The sequence below is a fragment of the Crocodylus siamensis genome, chromosome 5 (genome assembly GCF_052110815.1).
Source record: "Crocodylus siamensis isolate JL-2025a chromosome 5, ASM5211081v1, whole genome shotgun sequence".
Lineage (NCBI taxonomy): Eukaryota > Metazoa > Chordata > Crocodylia > Crocodylidae > Crocodylus > Crocodylus siamensis.
The window spans coordinates 206,165,635-206,190,565 of record NC_143399.1 but is presented as its reverse complement, the minus strand read 5'-3'; the positions used below and the strand labels follow the sequence as shown (position 1 = coordinate 206,190,565).

At 47.9% G+C, this 24,931-nt stretch overlaps 1 protein-coding gene across 1 annotated transcript; it reads right to left on the bottom strand.

Annotated features, from left to right (window-relative positions):
* Window positions 1–15,135: 15,135 nt before the first annotated feature.
* Window positions 15,136–22,737, bottom strand: LOC149865233 (GTPase IMAP family member 7-like). The gene is made up of 5 exons (XM_090048140.1): window positions 22,487–22,737; window positions 19,698–19,736; window positions 19,116–19,143; window positions 15,390–16,135; window positions 15,136–15,310 (listed from the first exon to the last, which is right to left on the bottom strand). The coding sequence occupies exons 2-5, from the start codon at window positions 19,716–19,718 to the stop codon at window positions 15,263–15,265; spliced, it is 843 nt and encodes a 280-aa protein (XP_089904266.1). The 5' UTR covers window positions 19,719–19,736; window positions 22,487–22,737; the 3' UTR covers window positions 15,136–15,262.
* Window positions 22,738–24,931: the final 2,194 nt, after the last annotated feature.

The window sequence follows — 24,931 nt, the reverse complement described above, 5'->3', positions numbered from 1 at the left end:
GAGAGCCAGTTTTAGATGGTAAAGCTAGGCCCCTTACACTAGGCAGGAAAGACAACTGGGGTCTGGTGATCCCAGTGAAGTGACTGTCTAGTCTCCTTTTGAAGATTTCCTGGGTAGGTGATTGCATGAACTCTGGAGGCAGCTTATTTCACAGTCTAGACACCCCAACTGTGAAGAAGTTTTTCCTAGTGTAAAGCCTGAAATGGCCTTCCAGGAGTTTGTGGCCATTGCTCCTGGTTTTCCCCTTGGGTGCCCTGGTGAACAGTTGTTCACCAAACCCTTGATGTATTCCCCTGGTGCAGTGTTAAGCTGCTACCAAGATGTTCTCAGCCTTCTCTTTTTTAGGCTGAAGAGACCCAAGTTCCTCAGCCTTCCCTCATATGGCTTGCCTTGCAAGTCTCTGATCATATGCATGGCTCTTCTCAGGACTTTCTCAAGCTTTTCCATGACCTTGTTGAAGTGCAACACCCAGAACTGGATGCAGTACTCCAACTGTGGTCTCACCAGTCTTGAGTACAGCGAAAGTATCACGTCCTTAGTTTTACACAAGGTTCGTCAGTTGATGCATGCCAGTGTGTTATTTGCCCTGCTGACCACCGCATTGCACTGATGGCTCTTACTCATGCGATGGTCAATCACTACCATTAGGTCCCTTTCAGCTGTGATGCAAGTCAAGCTGTCACCACTGAGCCTGTATGTATGTTGAGGGTTGTTTGGCCCCAGATGAAGCACCTTCCACTTGGAAATGTTAAACTTCATCTGGCTCCAGTCTGCCCAACTTTCAAGCCTGCCCAGGTTTTCCTGTATCTGCAACCTATCTTCTGACATGACCACACTGCCCCATAATTTGGTGTCATCTGTGAACTTGGCCAGCAAGTTTTTCACTTCCCCATCCAATTCATTGATAAATATGTTGGAAAGCACTCATCCAAACACAGACCCCAGAGAGACACCACTGACCACTTAGCACTAGGATGACACAGATCTATTCATGAGAACTCTCTGGGTCCTACCCTGGAGCCAGTTTCCCACTCACTTAACCATCAAGCAGCTGAGCCCACAATCTTCCAGTTTTCCCACAAGGATATCATGGGATACTCAATCAAAAGCCTTTTGGAAGTCTAGGTATAAAACCTCTACCTCATTTCCCATGCCCAGGTGGTGAGACACCTGGTCGTAGAAGGAGATGAGATTGGTAATACAAAACCTACCCATGACAAAGCCATGCTGGCTGTCATTCAAAATCTTACTTTCCATAGCTTATCGCACATAGATTCTTTAATGAGCTTTTCCAGGATTTTCCCTGGGATGGAGATTAGACTGATTGACCTATAGGTGCCCAGGTCCTCCCTCTTGCCCTTCTTGAAGATGGGTATAATGTTGGCCCTCTTCCAGACCTCAGGGATCTCCCCTGTGAGCCACAAATTCTGAAAAACTTTGCCAGGGGTCCTGCAATGACCTCAGTCAGCTTTTTCAGCAATTCAGATGAAGTCCATCCAGTCCTGCTGGCTTATAAATGTCTAGCTTTTCTAGTTGGTATTGCACCCACTCAGAATCCACAGTGGGTAGGCTGTCATTCCCACCATGCCCCCTATGATCCTTATCTCACTTGACTTTCCCCTTGGTCCAGTGAAATACCAAAGCAAAGTGGGTATTCCAGAGTTCAGTTTTTTCCTGAATGGCAATTACCAGCTGTCCTGATGTGTTAAGCAGGGGTCCCACACTTCCATTTGTTTTTCTTCTACGGCCTACAAACCTAAAGTATTTCTTATTGTCCCTGACTCCCGTGGCTAACCTAAGCTCAGTCACCACCTTGGCTTTCCTGATCATTTCCCTACAAGTCCTGGCCACTATTGTACAGCCCTCCTTGAGGACTATCCCTAGCTTCCACGGTGCATACACCTCTTTTTCTTTATTAAGAGGACCATAATATCCTTATTAAGCCAGGAGGGCTTGCCAGCCCTTCTGCTACCTTTCCTCTTTGCAGGAACAGTTTTCTTTTGTGTTTTGAGGATCGTATCCTTGAGCAATGACCACTCTTCATGCACCCCATTCACCTTCCCTTCCTGGTCCTGCATCACCTCCTCTACTAATGCCCTGAGCCTGTTTAAGTCAGCATTTCTGAAGTCCAGGACTTCAATCTTGCTGATTGATTTGTCAGTCTTTTGGCAGACAGTGAACCTGATAATTTCATGGTCACTGTCACCCAGGTTACCCTCAATGTTCAAGCCACACATTCATTGTCAAAGACTGTGACTGGACCAGGGTTAAGTGCAACATCCATTCTTATCATCTCAACACCAACAGCTGGTGAGTGGCTGGGCTGTACAAGAGGTGGAGCCCCAATATCAACCACTCCAAGAGCCGTGAGTACCCCAAGTGGGGACTTCTGTATTTACACCATTGAATCATTCCTTTGAATTTGCTTCCATCAAACTGTGGCTGGTGAATTGAGGGGAGGATTACTTGCACGGGTACTCTGTAAAGCATTTGACTAGTAAGTGGGAACATTACACAATTCAAAAAAATAATTCTAATTAAACTGATTCACACATTCAGGAAATGATTTGCCTGATCCATGGTCAGAACGATTTTGATCTTTTCAACCTACTATGTAAAGGTATGCATTACACCGGGATGCTACCAACTTAACTGAAAATTACATGGATTTCACAGAGAATCCAAGTGGCACCTGGTGGACAAATCATGTCAAAACTGGGAAAATGGTGATTTTAGCTGTATGTGAAAATATATGTCACAAAAGTGTCACAATAAAATGAAACCTGGTGGAACAGATAGCCATGGTAAAACTAAAACATGTTGGAGGTGGTCTAACTTGTAATGACAAATCAAAATGATCATGGGGACAGAAGTGCAGGCCCTATGAGGAGAGGCTACAGGACCTGAACCTGTTCAGCCTCCAAAAGAGAAGGCTGAGGGGGGATCTTGTGTCCTGTTATAAACTAGTCAGGGGGGACCAGCAGGCACTGGGGGAGTCCCTGTTCCCCCGAGCACCGCCAGGAGTGACCAGGAATAACGGTCACAAGCTGGCAGAGAGTAGATTTAGGTTAGATATCAGGAGGCGCGACTTCACAGTCAGGGCGGCTAGGGTCTGGAACCAGCTTCCAAGAGAAGTGGTGCTGGCTGCTGCCCTGGGGGTCTTTAAGAGGAGGTTAGATGAACACCTTGCTGGGGTCGTTTGACCCCAGTACTCTTTCCTGCCATGGGAGGGGGTCAGACTAGATGATCTGCTCAGGTCCCTTCTGACTCTAGAAACTATGAAACTATGAAACTATGAAAATGTACCATGATAAAAAAAAGGGAACGTGTATTTTCACATGTGACTTACCTAGAGAAACTGATTTTTGGTGCCATTTTGTAATGTGCATCTAAACAACACATATTGTATACAAGGGCCCAGAGATGTCAGAAAGTGAACACTGCAAAACTACTGCAAAATGTGCAAGGTGCAACAGAGATGCAAAACCCTCTGGTCCAGGACCTCATCACCTCCAGGATGCAACACATTTTTTTTATGCAAAAGGGTTTCTATTTTTAATATAGCTTTAGTGTAAGCCAGTGTTGTGCCATTTCCCTTCACAACATTGTCAATCATATTAATCAGCTCAGAAGCCTCAGATTCCCGTTCTTTTCATGCTGCTTTATTGTCAAAGGCAATGCACTCATTCTCACAATTTTTAATCAGAGATTTAATCCCTAGTGACAACAGAGTCATGCAATTTTGAAATTCATTGACAGTAGCTTTATAGTCTGTGCCAGAACCAAAAAGCCCAAGATTATCAACAACTATGATTTTCCTCCCTTTATACACTGACTCTGGTCCTTCACATCTTGAGGTTACTGCACATGCCTGAAGTTGGGCAATAAAAAGTGCAGATCTATCCTGCCTTCTGCCTGACTTCAGACTAACGTGGTTTACATAATTAACTGCCTTTCTCTGCAGAACAGAAAAACATCACAAATTCCATTTACCGGGTCAGGACTCAGGTTCATCCAGACCAGTATCCTGTATCTAATGGGCACTGTATTTTATGCAGGGCCTGTCCAGACTAATCTGCCCCCTGCCCATCTTCCATTGGCACTTTCAACCAAAAGGAATTCATTACAAATCCTAGAATCATAGAAAGAAGGACGGGAAGGGACCTGTAAGATCATCAAGTCCAGTTCCCTACCATGGGCAGGAGGTAATTGGGCTCAAACAAGCTTAATGAGAGGCTTCTCCAGCCTCCTCTTGAACACTGCCAAGGATGACGACTGCACCACCTCTGCTGAAGTGTGTTCCAGATACTAGTTACCCATACAGAAGAGAAGCTTTCCTTTATCCAGCCAAAACTTTTCCTGAACTAGTTTGTGCCCATTAGGCCTCATCCTACCAGGGGGTGCTTTTCTGAAAAGTTACCTTCTAGATCCTGGTGTTTTCCCATAACATATTTATAGGTGGCTATCAAGTCACCCCTCAGTCTTCTTTTACTCAGACTGAACAAAACCAGATCCCAAAGTCTCTCCTCCTAAGGCCTGTCCCCCAGACCCTTCATCATTTGGTGGCCCTTCTCTGCACCCTTTTGAGCTTGTCCACATCCTTCTTGAAGTGTGTAGAAATTTACTAACAAGACCATAAATAATAGTGTAGAACTTAACAATAAAGCAGATTCAGTGCTTCAAGGACAGGCTGATAAGACAAATCCTAGTCGCCTTGAAGTCTGAAACAATCAGAATGTAGTCCCCCCTCCCTATTAGTTAGCATGCAGCCAAAAACCAGTTTTGAAACAATTAAGAGTTTTCTCACACTGACCTGATATCTTGTTTTCTTTCACAGTGGAAAATTCCCACCTGCGCGCGCATCTTGTCTGTAAACTATAAATCACCTCTAACAGTTTTATTCGGGGCCTCTGAGCTTGCTCAGGGTGCCCAGCATGCTGAATAAATTTTGAGACAGACAGCGACTGCGTCTTTGGGAACAGCTCCGCAAGGGGTCACAAACTCCTCCAGAGGTGCATTGCCCAGAACTGGACACAGGACTCCAGCTGCAGCCTCACCAATGCCACAGGATCTATTGGCAATGCATCAGCTGATACACACAAGAGTGCTATTTGCTCTGATGGCAACTTCATCACACTGTTGTCTCATATTCACCCTCTGGTCAATTGTCACCCCCAGGTCCCTTTCAGATGCAGTGACAGCCAGTGGACCACATCCCATAGTATAGATGTGGTAAAGGTTCTTGTTACCCAGATAAAGGACCTTGCACTTGTTCCTATTGAACCTCATCTGATTGCTTTAAGCCCATAGGACCAGCCTGTCAAGGTCATCCTGGGCCCTTATCTTGTCCTCAGACGTGCCCACTTTACACCACAGCTTGGTGTCATCTGAAAACTTAATCATTGTGCTTTTCACACCCTCATCCAGGTCATTGATAAAGGTGTTAAAGAGCACAGGTGCAAGCACTGATCCCTGGGTGACACCACTAGAGATGGCGCTCCAGGATGAGGCCACCCCATCAATTACCACTTGCTAAGATCAGCTGCTAAGCCAGTTGTCAATGCACCTCACTGTAGCCTGTAGACTGTAGGCTGGTCTAGGCCAGTAGTCTCCAACTTACTTGTGAAGATTTCATGGGAAAAAGTACTGAGGGCTTTCCTGAAATCTAGGTAGTTGATGTCCACCTCCTGTCCCATGTCCAGCTGATTGGTTACCACATCATAAAAGGACAACAAGTTCATTATGCATGACCTCCCCTCAACAAGGCCATGCCGGTTGTTGCTCAGAACCCCACAAGTTGTGAGCTTGTGGTTGATGGCCTCCTTAACGTTTTTTTCAAAGATTTTTCCCAGAATTGAAGTCAGACTGACTGGCCTATAGTTAGCAAGATCATTCCTCTTTCCTTTCTTAAAGATGGGTAGCATGTTAGCCTTCTTCCAGTCATTCAGGGCACTTCCTTAGTTCCATGACCCTTTGACTAGCCTCACCAGAGGCATCGCTGTGAGCTCAGCCAGTTTCTTCAGCACTCTTGGATGCAGGTCTGGCCCAGCTGACTTGAAAATGTCCAGATGATCCAAGAGTATCTTCACCTATTCAGGGCTGATTTTGTGTGGACTGCTGGGCCTCTGGACAGGTGATGAGTTGCCACCTAGTTTCAGGAATACTGATGCAAAGTAAGTATTAAGGGGTGTAGGTTGTAGCGGTGTTGATCTAAGGACGTAGGCAGACAAGGTTCTTTGGGTGAATCTGATATCTTTTATTAGACCAACTTAAATAGCTGGGGAAAAAATTTTAGCAAGCTTTCAGGTTTAAGAACCCTTCATCAGGCTGAGGAAGTCTCTCCAATTGGAGCTCTGCCTTTCTGTGGGGACTAACTGTGGGCTTCCCCTCCTTATTCAGTAGGGGTAGCACAGTAGAGCTTGATTTTTTTCTTGCTCCCTTTGTACCTATAGATTGATTTTTCTTTTCTTTTGGTCACTAGCATACTCTTCTCTGGATGCTGACCTGTTTTGTTTTTGTTTTTGGGGGGCGGTTTTCCCATTTCATGTATGCTTCTTTTTTCTTCTTTGAGAAGTTCCCTTATGTTTCAATTGAGCCAGGCAGTTCTCCTGGCCCCTTTCTCTCTTTTTGACCATGTAGTCATGGCCTCTTTTTGAACAGTGAGAATAGCCTCCTTAAGGAAGCACCATCATTCCTGAGCTCCCAAGTCATCCAGTCACTGGCTGCAAAGGGCCTTTCCAACTAGACTTCTGAGTTTACCAAAGTCCACCCCTATGAGGTCAAGGACTTCTCTTCTTCTGGTAGAATTCCTAGCCTTTTGGTGGATGGTGAATCTAATCAAGTCATGGTCATTGTCACTGAGAGCACCTCCAATTCTCAGGTCACCTACCCTGTCTTCTCCTTTGGTCAGAAGCAAGCCCAAAGTGGCTTTACTCCTACTCTGCCTCTCCACAGCCCGTATCAAGAACAAGCCATCTATAGCTACCAAGAAGTTGATTGATCTGCTGGAGCTAGCTGAATGGTTTTCCCAACAGATGTCAGGGTAGTTGAAGTCACCCATGACAATCAAGTCTTTAGTACAGGCTGCTTCAGTCAATTCCCTGTAGAAAGCCTGGTTGCTCTCCTCTTCTTGGTAGGGAAGCCTACAGTAGACCCCCACCATCAGGTCCCCTTCTTCCAAGCCCTCTTGTATCCTAACTCAAACAGTCTCAAGGGACTTCCCCCTATCATCATATGTAACCTGCAGGGAGGTTACCACTCTTTCACATAAAGGGCCACTCCTCCACCGTTCTTCCTGACTCCATCCTTCATATAGAGTCTGTAGCCCTCCATATCCACTGCCCAGTCATATGTATCAGCCCACCACATCTCCATTAGTCCAATGAGGCCAAATTCATCAGCTGCCAGAAGGAGTGCCAGTTCATCCTATTTGTTGTCCATGCTTCTGGCATTCCCATAAAGACAGCTGAGCCTACTCAGCTGAGCTGAGTCATCTCAGGTTTTCTGTACCTCTGCAAGTTTCCCTGGGTGTTGATGGTTATCTGGATCCCCACCCCCCTCCATAAATACCCTCTTCTGGGTCATCTTGATCAGAGGATTTATGGCCAGGAGTGGATTTATGCTCAGCAATGGAATCTTCCTCCACTCCTCCAGGCTTGTCTAGTTTAAGGCCCTCCTCAGAAGAAATATGAGTCTTATGAAGAAGAGTTTTTTCCTTCTGTCCTTGCGGTAGATACCATCCTTTGCATGTTGTAACAGGGGCTTGGGCAGAACACCTGTTACTATGGAAACCTGGGACAAGGGTGAATAGGAGATCTGGGACAGAGTGGTGTGGGGGTAAGCATACCAGGAAAAAAAGAGGGTGATTTTGGCCACTGCCACACATAAAAGGCAGAGCCAGACATCAAATGGTTGCCCTCAGGGCACTGGAGAGAAAAAGAGAGGTTCAATGCAGGGATGACAGAGCAACAGAAGACACCATGAGCAGGGGCACAGAAGATTGACGTCAGTCCAGTGAGGTGGGAGATACTTACACAGAGGGCAGTAGATGGCAGGCCACTGGCAAGAGGCCTAAGGGTCTGGGAACACTCCCCCAGAGAAAAAGACCCCAGAAACAACTGTCTCCTGATCAGAATGGCAGGAAGGCAGCCATGAGCTGGAGAAAATCAATAGGCAAGCTGCAATCAGCCAAGTGACAGAACAGCCACTTCCATGCTAATGAGGCAATTAGCATGGTCTGCTACATTGTATTAACTTCAATAAAGAAGCATTTGGTAGAGCTAACACCTGGGTGGTCTGGTACTTCTCACGCCCTCCCCTCAGGGATTAACTTCCAATCTTTTACCATCTCCTTAGTTGTGGCAGGCAAGTCCTTAGGAAAAAGGGGAATGGGTAGTAGACACCTGCCTATACATATGATCAGTCTCATGAGCTGCCTACCCAGGTTGACGAATCCAAACCAGCATGGTAACACCATCTCTGAAGCCTTAGGTTGACATTTTCAATATATTCCTTTCTCTGACGGCCTTGGCCTCTAACTGGGAGGATTGAGAAGGAGACCACTTGTGCTCTTAGATCCCTAAGCTTCGCCCCCATCTTGTGCTCTTAGATCCCTTACCTTCGCTTTGTAATCACTCATGATCTTTCCAGGGTTGTTTCTCACCATGTCATCATTGCCCATGTGAACAAGGAGAATAGGGTAGTGATCTGTGGGGTGGACCAGATTTGGGATGGAAAAGATTCAGGTCTTTGTGCTACAGTACATATCCTAATTTTTAGAACATTAAATATGACAATGAGATAGCCAACATGTCTTTGTCTGGAAAACTACAGGCCCATCAGCCTGACCTCTATCCCGGGGAAGGTCTTGGAAAAGATTAACAAACAGGCAATTCTTAACAGAATGGCTGATGGCAACATCCTGAGGGATAGCCAGCATGGGTTTGTTGAAGGTAGATCTTGCTGGACCAATCTTATTTCCTTTATTACCAGGTGACCTATCACCTGGATGAGGGAGAGAAGATGGACGTTATATATATTGACTTAAGAAAAGCCCTCAATCTGGTATCCCATGATTGTCTCTTGGCAAAACTGGCCAACTGCAGCCTTGGGTGCACCACGATCCACTGGCTGGGGAATTGGCTCTGTGGTTGGACTTAGAGGGTAGTGCTTGATAGAAGTCAATCATCATGATGTCCTGTGACCAGTGGGGTCCCCCAAGGCACTGTCCTTGGACCTATACTGTTCAACATCTTTGACCACAAGATGAACATGAGCCTTCAACGTGATGCTGCAGCTAGTAAAGTGACCAAAAAGCTGGCTTGCATCCATAGATCCTTCTCAAGGAAATCCTGGGATGTCATTCTGTCCTTGTACTTGGCCTTGGTGAGGCCGCAGCTGGAGTGCTGTGTCCTGTTTTGGGCCCCACAATTCAAAAAGGAAGTGAAGTAGTTTAAGAAGTCCATAGAAGAGCCATGTACATGATCAGAGGTCAGGAAAAAAGACCATACGACAACAGGCTGAGAGCCATGGGGCTCTTCAGCCTGGAAAAGTGCAGGCTTAGGGGTGATCCAATGGCCACCTGTAAATTTATCGGGGTGACCACCAGTTTATGGGGGAACGTCTGTTCACCAGAGCGCCCCAAGGGATGATGAGGTTGAATGGTTATAAACTCGTGCAAGATTGTTTCAGGCTAGACATAAGGAAGAATTTCTTTACTGTCCAAGCCCCGAAGGTCTGGAATAGCCTGCTGTTGGAGGTGGTTCAAGCACCTACATTGAACACCTTCAAGAAAAAATTGATGCTTATCTTGCTGGGATCCTATGACCCCAACTGACTTCCTAACTTCGGGCAGGGGGCTGGACTCGATAATCTTCCAAGGTCCCTTCCAGCCTTAAAGTCTATGAAATCTATGAAATCTATATATACCCCATATCTTCTCTATGTTTCTGATGCCATGACCCTGGAAATGCAGTGGCAGTACAGAGAAACAGGGGTACATGAGAAGCAGTGTGCCAACTCCGCCACATGCTGCTGCAACACCACAACACCCCTCCCCAATGTAACTGCTTTTTAAGTTGCTTGCAACCCCCCAGAGAGCTTCCAAATCAATTCAGAAAAGATTTGGAAAATATTTGAAGAGTCAGATATTCAGAGGGCTGTCTGTATGGGGAAACAGAAACTTAGAAGAGGGAGGGGCAGCGGGGGTGAAGAGCAGGGCGGGGAAAACTGACATGTCTAGGTGGCCAGTGAGCAGTATTGCTCTCTGACTGCCTTTCCAATTACAGTGTCTTAGGGGAGGAACATAGAAACAGCAAAAAAGCCTCCGTGTGCAGGCTTGCTGTGCTGTGTAAGCTAGTTCTGTCTGGGGAACAAAGTGAGAAAGGTACTGTGCACTGCCTGGCTTACTTTATAGTCAGCAGCTGCTACTTGCCTGGTCCTTTTTGTTGTTAGAAAGGATTGGGTAGGATTTAGCTTAGCTTATTTTAGCTTAGCATCTCTTAAAATGAATCAATTCATTTATTTCAATTTTTATTTCCTCTTTTTCTTTTTTTTTTTTGCAAACTTTGAAAAAAGAAAGCTCTGTTTTCCCTGCCAGATTAATCCATCACTGTGCAGGGAGGCACACATATTGCGTGCGCACACACACACACACACACACACTTATAATATAGTTTCATAGTTTCTAGGGTCAGAAGGGACCTGAGCAGATCATCTAGTTCGACCCCCTGCTATGGCAGGAAAGAGTACTGGGGTCAAACAACCCCAGCAAGGTGTTCATCTAACCTCCTCTTAAAGACCCCCAAGGTAGGAGCCTGCACCACTTCTCTTGGAAGTTGGTTCCAGACCCTAGCCACCCTGATCGTGAAGTAGCGCCTCCTGATATCTAGCCTAAACCTACCCTCTGCCAGCTTGTGACCATTATTCCTGGTCACTCCTGGCAGTGCTCAGGGGAACAGGGACTTCCTCAGTGCCTGCTGGTCCCCCCTGACTAGTTTGTAACAGGCCACAAGATCCCCTTCTCTTGTGGAGGCTGAACAGGTCCAAGTCCTGCCAACTCTCCTCATAAGGCCTGCCCTGCTGCCCCCTAATCATGCGAGTGGCCTCCTCTGGACCCTCTCCATGTTGTCCACATCCCTCCTGAAGTGCAGCACCCAGAACTGGATGCAGTACTCCAGCTGCGGCCTGACCAGTGCTGCATCAAAGGGAAGTATCACCTCCCTGGACCTGCTCGAGATGCATCTGTGGATGCATGACAAGGTACGGTTGGCCTTCCTGACCGCATCCCCACACTGCCGGCCCATGTTCATCTTGGAGTCAATGGTGACTCCAAGATTCTTTTCCACCTCTGTGCTGACCAGAATGGAGTTCCCCAGCCTGTAAGTATGCTCCTGGTTGTTCTTCCCCAGGTGCAGCACTTTGCACTTGTCAGTGTTGAATCCCATCTTGTAACTGTTCTAGGTCCAGTTGCAGCCTATTCCTCCCTTCTACCGTGTCCACATCCCCCCACATCTTAGTGTCATCAGCAAATTTGAACAGGTGCTTTTTACCCCCTCGTCCAAGTCACTGATGAAGATGTTGAACAGTGCAGGCCTGAGAACCGAGCCCTGGGGGACCCCACTGCCCACATCCCTCCATGTCGAAAATGACCCCTCCACCACCACTCTCTGGGTGCGGCCCTCCAGCCAGTTGGTGACCCAATTGTCTGTGTGGCTGTCGACACCACAGCCCCCCAGTTTCTTAATGAAAACAGGGTGAGAGACAGTGTCGAAGGCCTTCCAAAAGTCCAGGAAGACGATGTCCACTGCTACCCCTGCATCTAAGGATTTGGTGATCTGGTCATAGAAGGCCACCAGGTTGGTCTGACAGGACATGGCACTAATGAACCCATGTTGGTTGCCCCTAAGCATGATCTCTCCCGCATGATATCCCCTCATGGATATGCACCAGAATAATTTTCTCAAAAAGCTTGCCCAGGATCGAGGTAAGACTAACTGGCCTATAGTTTCCCGGGTCCTCCTTTGTCCCCTTTTTGAAGATGGGAACCATGTTGGCCCTCTTCCAGTCCTCTAGCACCACACCAGAGCACCATGAGTGCTTGTAAAGCCATGCCAGGGGTCCCGCAATGACCTCAGCTAATTCCCTTAGTACTTGGGGGTGGAGATCGTCCAGACCAGCTGACTTGAATACATCCAGTCCCTCCAGAAGTTCCCTAAATAGTTCCTCACTAATGCTTGGCCCAGGTGTGCCTCCCCTGAGGCCCGAGGGGGGGCCAGTGGGGAGGTGACTGTTCCGGTCCCTGCTTAGGAGAATGGAGGCAAAGAATCATTAAATGTGTTGGCTTTGTCATCTGGTGTGATGACCAAATTTCCTAACGTGCCCTTCAGGGGCCCCACCTTACCCTGAACTTCCTTTTTACCCCTATGTATTTAAAAAAGGACTTCTTATTGACCTTAATCCAGGAAGCTAGTCTCAGTCCCATCTCTGCCTTGGCCTTCCTGACTGCCCTCCTACATTCCTGAGCAACTGCCGTATAGTCATCCCTGGTGATGGCCCCTCCTTTCCATTGGGTATACACCTCCCTTTTAGCTAGGAAACATTCCCGGATGCTTTTGGTGATCCTTGGGGGCTTGTGTGCCCTCCTGCTCCCTTTGATTCGTGTTGGGATTACCTCCCTTTGGGCTTGGAGGATCGTCTCCTTAAGGAGCAATCACTCTTCTTGGACATCTGGCTCCCCTCCCCTCTGGGACCTCAGTGCTTCCCTGACTATTCTCCTATGCACACATAGAAGAAGAAAAATCAGATATTCACAGAAGAAGAAGAGAGTCAGATTATATATAGTAGTTATTAGTTATTAATATTATTATAGTTTGTTTACATAGAGACTGAAGACAACACAGAAGTCAGATTCAGACTGAAACTAAAACAGAACTCAGGGTCTTAGAAGAAAGAAATACATCGTTTTAGGTACACATTACAACACAGAAGAAGTACATGTAGTAGTCACACATTCACATTGATAGAACATCCTAGAAAAAGACACCATATATAGTTATTAATAATCAAAGAAGAGTTCAGTGCAGGCACACAACACACAGAGAATAACATAGAGGGAATAAAACAGACAAAAGAGTCACACTTAACATTCATAATTCATAGTAAATAAACACATCACAGCAGAGAAGACAGACAGATAGCACACATTTTTACATAGTTCTTAATACTTATTACTGAATCAAACAATCAAAGAAGAAGCCTAGCAACCAGGCCTGCAGTAGATTTCACCCCACCTGTGCCCCAAGACAGATGCAGTCACACAAGCACCCACAGCAGTCATCAGTTTTGCCTGTTAGCAGCCAGAGGTACAGGGCTTCAGAAGCCAGACTCCCCCTGCACCTCTCTCTGACAGCTGACAGGCTTCATGGTCTGGCAGGGCCTCGCAGCCAGGCCTGCAGTAGATTTCGCCCCACCTGGCACGTGTTTTGCCTGTCAGCAGCTTGAGGTGCAGTTTCCCCCAAACCCCTGCCCTATCTCCTCAAACCTTGGCAGGCTTCATGCTATTAGCAGAGGCTACCAGCCCTGCAAGTTTCCTCTGAATCAGACAAAATATAACAAAGTTACAGATATTTCATTGATTCACCATTATACCCTATAGAAATGTATTTGCAAACCTTAATGTGCCATGAATATTCAGATAAACTTTTATTGATGTGGAAATCCAGACCACACCCCTTGCCTTACCCTCATTAGCAGAACTTCAATGGAAGAGCATAAATATCATAATAGGACTGGGATGGATAAATGACATCCTATGAATACCTGAAATGTCCATCGCAGGTGTTCAGTGGACTCTTGTTAATCAAGAATATTTTAATGATCAGATCCTGCTTATGGTAAGTGGCTTCTGAATAAAAGAGGTCTACATTTTTACTCGCTGTTAGCTATAACAAACACCAGGCACCATACCAATCTTATTGGAAACCTGAGTTCAAAAGAGGCCTGAAAATTGTGCCTCTAAACTCCAATGGAATCTAATGCACCATGTTTATAATGAACAGATCAAAACACACCCATTTTTCACAGGCTGTGTGGAGGAATGACTAAGAAATTTATACAAAGATAAATCCCTAGGCAGGAATCATAGAATCATAGAAGTAGTGTCGGAAGGGACCCTGTAGATCTTCAAGTCCAACCCCCCGCCTGGGCAGGAGAAAAACTGGACTCAAATGAGTCCAGCCAGGTAGGCATCAAACCTCTTCTTAAAGACCCCCAGGGTAGGAGCCAGCACCACTTCCCTTGGAAGTTGGCTCCAGATCCCAGCCGCCCTGACTGTGAAGTAGTTCTTGCGGATGTCTACTGTAAACCTCCTCTCCAACAACTTGTGGCCGTTATGCCAGGAGGCGCTGGGGAAACTGTCTCCCCCAAACCCTTCTGGTCCCCCCTAGTGAGTTTATAGACAGTCACCAGGTCTCCCCTCAGCCTTCTCTTGTGAAGGCTGAACAGGTTTAGGTCCGGCAGTCTCTTATTGTAGGGTCTGCCCTGTAGTCCCCAGATCACGCGGGTGGCCTCCTCTGGACCCTCTCCATGTTCTCCACGTCCCTCCTGAAGTGCGGTGCACAGAACTGGACGCAGTACTCCAGCTGCGGCCTGACCAGTGCCGCATAGAGGGGGAGGATCACCTCCCCAGACCTGCTCGAGATGCATCTGTGGATGCACGACAAGGTGCGGTTAGCCCTGCCAACCGTGACCTCACATTGTCGGCCCATGTTCATCTTGGAGTTAATAATGACTCCCAGATCCCTTTCTGCCTCCGTGCTCTCAAGAAGGGAGTTTCCCATCTTATAAGTGTGCTGCTGGTTACTACTGCCCACGTGCAGCACCCTGCACTTGTCAGTACTGAAACACATCCTGTTTCTGTCAGCCCATCCCTGTAACCTATCCAGATTTCGTTGCAGTCTTTCCCTCCCTACTAGCGTGCTCACCTCACCCCAAATTTTGGTATCATCAGCAAATTTAAATATCAGAGTGTTAAAGTGTTTCAGGAAATCAAAACCCACTTATGATGACTGAACCAAGATAAGACCATTTAAGAAACAGAAATTAAGGTAATTTAATTGTTATTTTTTGAACCAGCTGTTGATTTTTGAAAACACCACTTCAAATGTCTGTAAAATATGCGCTATTATAGAAGGATCGTTGTCAGCTTCTTCCCAGAGGTTATTTAGACACTCCTGATAGCGTTCAGTAATTTTCTGTAGGTCTTCTATATGTTTTTTCTCAATAGCAGCCTTCTTCTCTTGGGCTTCTTGTTCTAGGGATGATAAAGCAGTCTGATTAACTGAGCCACATTTTTTTAACTCCTCTATTCTTCCCCTTAATTCCTCATCCACCTTCTTGTGTTCTTCATCCAGTTGAGATTTCTTTTCCTTTACTTCTCTTTCCATCTTCTCATTGTAGGTTCTCCTGAGTTGTTCCATTTTCACTTCAAGCTTCTCCTGAGCATACTTGTACATGGCATTGGTGTAGTGCTTACCTCCATTCTTCTCCACCATCGCATCAATCATTCCCATCATCTGTGAGACCTGGGCCTCCTGCTCCTGTCCTGTTGCTTTGTTGTTGAAAGCCAAGCAGCGCCTTCCACATTTTTTCAGCAGCTGCTGTAGCTTTTTGTCATCTAGTGCTCCTAAAAAGTCATCAAATTCATCCCCCTGTAAATCATCTTTTCTGGTGAACAAGAAGATCATGTATCGAATGGCCTTTTCCCCAAATATATCTTGTATTCGGGCAACTGTCTCCTTCTCCTCCTCAGTGAAACGCCCCAGCTGCATAACCTGAATGATGGCATGGGGACCTGGGGAGGAGACAACCACACAGCGCCCAATCTCCTGCATAGTTTCTACTAAGGGAATTTTTGTGTCAAACAGACCAGGAGTATCGACCACCACCAGGTTTCTGCCATCCCGCATGTTCGTCCCCTTAGTACATTCCTTTGTCACTGACCCGGCTGCAATTTGAGAGACAAAATAGTTCTCCCCCAGGATGCTGTTTCCTGTTGCACTTTTCCCAGCACCAGTTTTACCAACAAGAACAATCCTCAACTCAGATCCCCCGGGGCACTGGCGGTTGGAGCCTGGGCCTGTGGGGAGAAAGGGTCACTGTAAAGGCAGTCAGGTAAGAGCAGCTGCTTCTGGGGTTTCTGCTTCTGTTCCTCAAGATGCTGTGAGGGCTTAGCTGACTGGCCTGGGGTGCTGGACATTTTGGGACTGGGCAGCACAGGGAGGGGTGAGCATGGTCAGCCAGTTGTCCCTGGAGGCCTTGGTGCATCTCCCAGACAGCTCCCGTGCTCAGAGTAGGGGCCGCTGGGCTGGAGTGGGGCAGGGCAGTGCTCAGCTCTCCCTGGTATCACAGTGGCAATATGGGACTTACAGACAGATGCACCAGTGGGATAGAAGCTATGCTTCCTCACTGTCACAGGAGCACAGGATTGAAAGGGACCTTGGGGACATCCTGTCCCCTTCTCCCCTTCCCCCCATATAAAGGCTGGACTCCCTGTTCCTCAACCATCCAAGTTTGCTATACATCCAGCCCCATCTTGGAAACCCCTCCTCATGAGACTCCTGAACTGTCTCAGCAGCTTGTTTCACCCACTGCTGTGATCACGCTTAGGACAATTCTCCTGATATTTCTGCTAAATTTGGTCTCCTGCAGTTTAAGCCACTGCCATGTGTCCTGCCCCTCATAACAAGAGTGTATTATGTGTCCCTGTCTTCTTCATGGCAGCCTTTCAGGTACTGAGAAGCTGCTGTCTTGTCACCCTGGAATCAATTTTTCTCCAAATGAAATATACTTGCAGACCTTCTCTTATACAGTCTCATTAGAGCCCCTTTTCCCTCTCTGTCACTCATCTCAGGATCTCCTGCAATGTCTCTACCCCCTCCTTCAGATTCAGAGCCCTGAACTTCACAACATCCTCCAGCTGAGGTGTAACCAGCATCCATCAGAGCTGGGCTCTCACCTCATTGCTGCAACCCTTCTGTTCATACAACCCCAAATTGTATTTGCTGTTTTTTTTGTAACCACATCAGTCCTGGCTCACCTTGCCTCTGCAGTGCACTGCCACCCTCAGACCTTTACAGCATTGCTGCTGGGATTTTAATTGAGGCAGGATTTTCAGTCATGTGAGCAGGTGAGTGACCACTGATTCTACCTGGAGACTGGGGTGTTTCGTACCACAAGAAACAGGCCTTTTGCCTATAATGTTATAGTTGTAATGTAAAAAGAACTGGGAAAAAGACTGGGAAAGAGAAGAAGAGGCAGTGAAAATAGGACAAGGGGAAATGGGTAAAGATGGGAGGAAAATCAGGAGCAGGCAGCAGGGAAGCAGCAATGGGAAAGCAGGAACTAACAGGAAGAAGCTGCTGGAGGAGGTCCAGACAGCGGAAGCAGATGGCGAGAAGGCCACGGCTCTCTCCCAGGCGGAGGAAGAATGAGAAGAGAAGAGCATGGATGTCCGACTATTTGAAGACAGATAACAGGAAGATCAACAGTGACCTGCACCCAGGGGACTATTGGAAGATGGTTGTCTCAGGTCCCGAAACACCCAGTACCAGGGTCACTCCTCCCTTGGAGCTGAGCAACAGGTACACACCTCTCACAACACCAACAGAGACATCAACAGATGCACCATCTCTGGATGGGGGAGGCAGCTAACATCCACCCATAAAAAGAAACAAAGGGTGGTCGTGGTGGGTGACTCCCTCCTGAGAGGGACACAGGGAGCCTCACTCTCTGACCAATGAGGTCTGCTGCCTCCCAGGGTCCCTTATGTGGAATATGGTCGAGACAATTTCTAAACTTGTCCAGCCCTCCAACCACTACCCCATGCTCCTTGTGGCGGGCCAGTAGGGGGTGCTTCTGCATTGAGCTGCCCACCTCCCTGCATCCGACCACCTGCCAGGCTCCGAATGCCTCCCTAGGGGCGCCTTATGCTTGGCTGACCCCTCTCCCGGAGCACACTCGCTAGTCTGGGGGTACCGTCGCTGCCGCCACCCCAAGAACAGACTCACTCCCGGCCCTGTGTCCTCGGGAAACACAGGCCTAATGTCCTACGGGTACTTGACCCAGCACAGGCACCTGGGGCACTTCCCCAAGTCTGGGGGCAAAAAGTACAGTCTCCCTTAATCCGTAGACCTAAGGGGTCTCTTAGGCATAATTTAGACCCACCCCTCAATAAGTCTCCCACACTAGTCAAAAAGGAGAACTTTATTGGTTACAGGGGTAGGGGAAACTAGGGTACAGGGTTGAGCAATATCCTAGAAATCCTAAAGAGCAAACAGTCTGGCTGAGGTAGCCTTTTGATCACGCATCTGTGTTACTGCCAGCTAGATATCTAATCAGATCTCGAGTAGCTTACTCACAAGCATCTTCCAGAGGCTGGTTAAGTTTCCCTTTGGAGGCAGGCCATTCCTTGCTCATGAGTTTTGGGGTGAGAGAGAGCCAGTTTCAGATGGTAAGGCTTCTCTGTGTCTCCCGCCTGGCTGCTGCTTCACGTCATGGCCAAAGAGACTGCCTTCTAGGCCATCCCAACTTATATAGCCCCTGTGACCTCATTCACCTGGTCCAGTGGAGGAGCTCCGGTTGGCTGTCGACCAGCCCATTTGAAATACATCACTAGATGCCAGGCAGATTCCAGCCCACCAGGTAGATGCCCCCCACCCAGGTAGCTGATCCCAGTCAGGAAGCAGAGGGAGCAGGTTTCCCCCCTCACTCAGGACTGCAGCCAGCTCAAGTTACCTAAAGGGACAGGCTGAGGGTGCAGTCCCCTGTGTGCTGGGCCCATCCTAATCAAATGGTTGCAGCTCAGAGATTTTAATCACAGTGTCACAGGGCAGAGATTTTGGGGGAGAAACCAAGGTGGCTTTCTGCCACACTCCTCATCCACACGGGCATGAATGACACAGCTCAAAGCAATACTGACTGGGTCATGAGTGACTACAGGGCTCTGGGGGCTGGGCTTTGAGGGTTGGGAGTGTAGGTAGTTTTCGCCTCGCTCCTTCTGGTTACGGCTCACAGTCAACAGAAGACTGTGGCATTGGTGCCACAGGTCATTTTCTTACCTTTTCCCTTTTCCTGCGATTTCTGTTGCTGAAAAGTTTGTTTGAAAAAATGAAATTAATACAAATCTGCAACACAACACCAATGTACAGATGTGAGTTCCCAGCCCTCTTCTTAATGCCGCTGTGAAGCACTCAGCAGCTCATGAACCAGGGGGCAATGGAGCTGAACACAACCCGCATCCTCACTGCCCACACACAGCTCCCAGCAGCTCTTCCCCTCGGCATCTCCATCACACCCAACCCCTGGTCCGGGGCTGGGGAATAGAGCAAAGAGGGGAGGAAGCCACAAACCAGGGTCCTATGAGGGGACAGGCAGGATTTGTAGTGTGAGGTGGGAGACACCTGGGCAGGACTTACAAGATAAACCCAGAGATTTCAAATAGGAATCCAGTGCATCCAAACCATTCTGGCTGCTGTTGCCTTGATGAATTCCTGGCAACAGAAGAATAGCCTAGTATTTTTCTGGAGTTAATACAGGGGTGAAAGCTGAGAGCTGGTGTTTTCTGAGGTGGACTTGGGTCTAAAGAGGTTGAGAACCACTGAACTAGAATATGCAGTACAAGGGCCTGGTGTGATACTCACTGAACTCTCATTTCCTCCCATAGCAGTGTCAGCTGTCACCTGCAGAACAAAAGCAGAAGCATTAGACTTCCAAGAAAATCTTTTCCCAATGGCACAGAAGTCAGATGAAATGCACAGAGATGAAACTGCCCTGGGAGGAGAGGCTGCCTCGCAAACGCAGAGTGCAGCTCCTGCTCTCACAGAGATGTTCGAGCTGCAGAAAGAGGGAGTGATTCAGAGCTGGGCAGAGTGAAAGTTCATTTGGATGTTTCTTGACAGCAGTTACTGAAAGTTTTGCAGAGTAACAAGTAGTTTTTGAATTTCTGTTAAAGAAGTTAAAATTAAGATCTCCTCCATGCTTAGGGCAATTCCTCTGTCACTGCTGAGACACTTCAGGGACTTACACAATTTTTATTCACTGTACAACTTTCTTAGTCTCAGGTGTAAATGTCTTGTGTTGTAACAGGGCTGCTAGTGCAGTTTTCCTAATGGGTTAGACAATGGATTTTCCTGGGACAGTTTGAACAGGGCTGATCCCGGCTCAGGCAGGGGTTGGACCAGATGCAACTTCTGCAGGGCTTTTCCACCCCACTGCTCTGGGTTTGCTTGGTTCATTTATGGGCATGAGTCTCCTGGAAGCAGTTGCAGTTTAGCTTCCTACATCCACTGCACCTGTTTGGCAGCTGTTTAGTGCTGCATTGTATAGGCCTAAGTCTGTTTGCATGAATTTGCACTTTCTTGTGAGACTACCCCATTGAGGATGCACAGAGGCACAGGGCAAATTTGCAGCTGACCTAGGAACAGGAGAGGGTGTTTCTCAATCTGACCTTTTGCCCCAGGGCCAAGTGGTTAGAGCAGGGGAAAAGAGGACAACCAAGACTGGGAGGGATAACAACAATTCAGTTTGGATTCATAGATTCAACCTCTGAATTATCCAGATCATCTCTGAATCCAAATCATGATCCGAAGCATCGCACAGCCCTAGCTACCACACACATTTGGCCATTCAGTGCAAGTCCATCTCCACCAGCTGTAGTTCTGATCCACTGAAGATGCAGACAAATACAATGTGAAGCCCCCGAACTGGAGCTGACCACAGAGCAAGTGAGTGTATCCATCTCACCCACTTGTTGCCAGGCAGCCTAGTGGTGAGAACACCCACCTGAGACTGTGGGGTGCAAGGCCCAGGCTCCCCTTCCCCTGTGGGAATTCACATCTCTCCCATGAGACTGGAACAACCTGGTCCGACAGCCCCTTCCTGGTGGGGTCAGGCCACTGGTCAGCTGGGAGGGATAGCACCATGGGGACACAAGGGGAACAAGCAGAAGAGAGCCTGACTGTGTGGCCCAGAGAGCTGTGTGGTGGAAACGGTCCCTTGCTCCTACTGCTGTGTGCGCATTTTGCAGGACAGCTTTGCCAAATAAAGATTGCTGACCCTTTTGTTTCAGGTCATCCACTGCATGGCAGGCCAGAGTCCCCTCCTGCTGGCACAGAGGTGCTTGAACTGGGTCAGAGCCTGCCTTCTGCACCTAAAACACAGTCCAAAATATTGCCTTGATTGACAGTGGTCTCACCCCAGATGCACAGCAATGTCTGCAAGATGCCTGACATGGAAGTCACAGGGTAAAAGGAACAGCCCTGGGAGCTGAGCCTGACTCCAGGCTTCCCTCCCTTCAAGGACAGGGACATCTCCCCTGGGGCTTGGAGTCTGAATCCTTTTTGTTTGCTCTCCTGGCCCTATGACTCTTTTGTGCTTGGCTGTCAAGTGGTCCAGCTCCAAGAGGAAGGGGTGGAAGGTGCTCATAGCCCTGTCTGCTCCATGTGTTTTGGAGACTAAGGTGGGACATTTGGTTTAGGTCTAGGACGTTGGGGTTCAAATGCCTGTGGATGGAGGGGGACCTCGAATGCCAGTTCCCTGCGCAGCTGTAAAACTGCACTGTGTCTGAAGGAAGAGATTCCTCTTGCTGCTCAAATAGATACCTGCCGGCCCAAGGCAAGGAAGCCTTGCTGAGCAGTGCAGGTGTCTGCAGCCAGAGGGAAGCAGGGCTTCAAGCAAAAGGACATCTCAGCACTGGGAAAAAATTCTCACTGGGAGAAATGCAGAGCAATGCGCCTTCTCTATAGCTGAGGATCCATGTCCAGAAGTGTCTATATGCTGCCAGCTGGTATGAAGGGGAAACCTAGGAGCTTCTGATGCCCATAATATCCTGAGCAGCCTGGCACCTCCAAGCATGGGCAAATGCAGTGAAACATAATGAATCTTGAGATCCTGCCCCGTTCACCCGGGTTCTGTGGTGGTTTAGCCACCCTACTCCATGGCCTAGCCATGGACTACAAGAGCGAGAATTTCTTTGCTATGCAACAAAACATTTCATATCTCTTGATTTTTAATTTAAAGCACAGCATTTGAGTTTACTGAAGTGGGAGGGGAAAAGAAGGGAAGAGTCAGGTGAGCAGAAGGCTCTGCATTCATTTCCAGAGGTAGTTACCATGTTAGTCTGGAGTCAGGCAGAAAACAGACAGGGATGGCACCTCAGAGACTGACTAAATGAGTTATTCTTTAAAGTGCCACCCTGTCCTGCCTTCAGTTTTCAGTTACAGAAAAAAGCTGACAGGAAAAGAAAAACTGAGCAGTATGTGCTGCTATTTACTTTTCAGTACTGTTCAAGATATTGTTTCCAACATCTCTTAAATTCAATTCAATTTAGGTCAAAAAAGTACTTTAAATAAAGCTGAAATAACCATGCAAAATTTGTTGCACATGCACCCGCATGCATATGCAAACACAGAACACATGCACCCCATTTTACCTCCTCTGTGCTGCTTAGCCAGTGACTCAGGACAATGGGCACGAGTCCACTCGGGCGCTTCTGCAGGCAGAGCAGTTCTGCAGGCACTCAGGATTCACTGCAGAGTTTCCAAGTGAAGACTGAACAAACTTACAGTCACCCTGTGAGAATGTATGTGCTTGTGTGCACCTCCAAGGAGTGAGGGCACTGAGGAGTAAATCCGCTCTTGCACGTCTCAGCCTTGGGTGAGTGAGTCTAAGCAGAGGCTTTCATGGGCAGATCAGCCCCCACAAGCAGCAGCACCAAAGAGGCTTCTCACTGTCCTGAAGGTTCCTGTTATTGGAGGGAGGAGCATCAGCGTCACTGCTTGTTAGTACAGATGCCGCTCTAGGGTTGGCAGGGAGACAGCAGCCTGACTTCCCATTTGGAGAGACACGTTCCAGTATATCTATGCTGACAGGTATCCAGGATTGCTTTTCAACATGACAAAAATTGGCCTTTTTTGCAGTTTAATTTCATTATAACTTGCACGTGTGGGGAGGTTTTTTTGTGATTTAAATGAATTGGTTATGTTGCAAAATAAACCACATCCTGATGTATTTTAGTTCGCAATAACACAAATTCCAACAATACAGCTACTGATCTGGCAGGTGTACATGGTAATTCACTGAATGACATGTAATGAGCCCCTTCGTCCATGAGATGTCACTTCAATTTGGAGGTATTTGTGTGTAGTGGGTATTTTTGGACACCAGGTGTAGCAGGCTAGACCCATATGAAACAATCTTCTTCGACGTGCATGGGCCCTCATGCCCACCCCATGTGGCCCTGGTCAGAATGCCCTCTTGGGCTGTGCTGCCCCTGGCTCCCCAAGGGGAGCCCTGATTGCTGGGGACACCATCGGCACATAATCTACCCCTGGTTCATACAAGGAATTAATAACCACTGGGCCACCTGGGAGCAGCTCAAAGATGCTTGGGCCCCACACAGTGCACAGGTCAGCTCACAGAGCGTCAACCCTGGGAGCAACCTGAGGCTGTTCAAGTTAGCCCTGGCTGTAGTCCAGGTAACTGGAGTCCCACAATATTAAGCTAAAAGGGCCCCAGTGCTCAGAGCAGGGCTCAGGAAGGGGAAAGACTCCCAGCATGAGGCTGGGGAACTGGAGCCAGTTAGGGCTCGGCTCCCATAGGAGCCCCCCGGGTGCCCAGTGCATGGCACAGGGCCCAGAGGGATGGGCCCTCAACTTGAGGCCGATGGCTCCAGGAGGCCTGAGACAGTGTGGGGATCCAGAGGCCAGATTGACAGCCCCCAGAGGAAGGACCGTGAGTTACCAGGAACCTGGGTCCCACAGGAGAGGCACCCCTGAGCAAAGGACCCTGGGAAGAGTGGGCTGGGGGAAACGCTCCACACACCCTCTGCTCTCCAGGGTCAGAGGGGAGGAGACCCCAAATATACACTGGGGAGGGTTCTGTGGAACACCCAGGAAGCCTAGGGGGAGAAAACACTATCCCATTTAAGGGACCAAGTGGTTGGAACCCAGATAGGGTGCATCTAATATCTGGGATAGTTATGTCTTTTATTTGGTGTCTGTTGTTATTGTTGGTGTTATAAATAGTTAGGTGTATTAATTCTGTATAATGGGCTCTGTAAGGATGTCTTTATTAGTTAACCCACTTGTGGTATAAACTTGCTGGATTGACTGTCCTGGAATCCACCCCTCTTCTGGGCCTGGGGCATGGGTACCTACCCAAATGCCCTCCCTGGGGCAGACTTCCTCTTGCTAACAGATCTTTATATGAATATTTGTATTTATACCTGTAACTGTATCAATTTTAAAGAGTTTTATATATAAATGTTTGTAACTCAATAAATTGTATATAATTAAGAACTTTGGGCCTTGGCTAACTCTATAGAGGAAAGAGGGATCCGCCTGATATTCTGCCATCCCTCTTACAGCACCCGCTCCTACTTATCCATCCCATCTATTGAGAATAGGGCACACCCTTGGGTGTACCTAGGTTACACAGGACCATCCCCAACTACATCATCCCAACCAAGGCTGTGTCTGCCCAGACCTTGAAAACCTCCAAGGATGCAGATTCCACTACCTTTCTGGGGGCATGTCTACATGAGATGCTTTATTGCACAGTAGACAAACTTACTGCACAGTAAGCATCACAGTCTACATGTGCAGATGCTTACTGCACAGTAAATTGGTCTACTTGGTGACTAAATTGCTAGCTGCAAATGCAGGTAGCAAATTAACTGAGGAGTAGTTACTAAGCTTTAACTCACATGTAGACACAAACTGGGAGCAAATTTGCTCCCAGTCAGCCCCATCTCCAGGGGGTCATATGAAGGGTAGGTCATGGGACTTAGAGCTTTCCCATCCCAGGGATGGCGGGTGGCCCTTAAAAACTTCAGGGACTCTGAGGCCCTTGGGCATCTTCAGCCAGCCTCTGACCA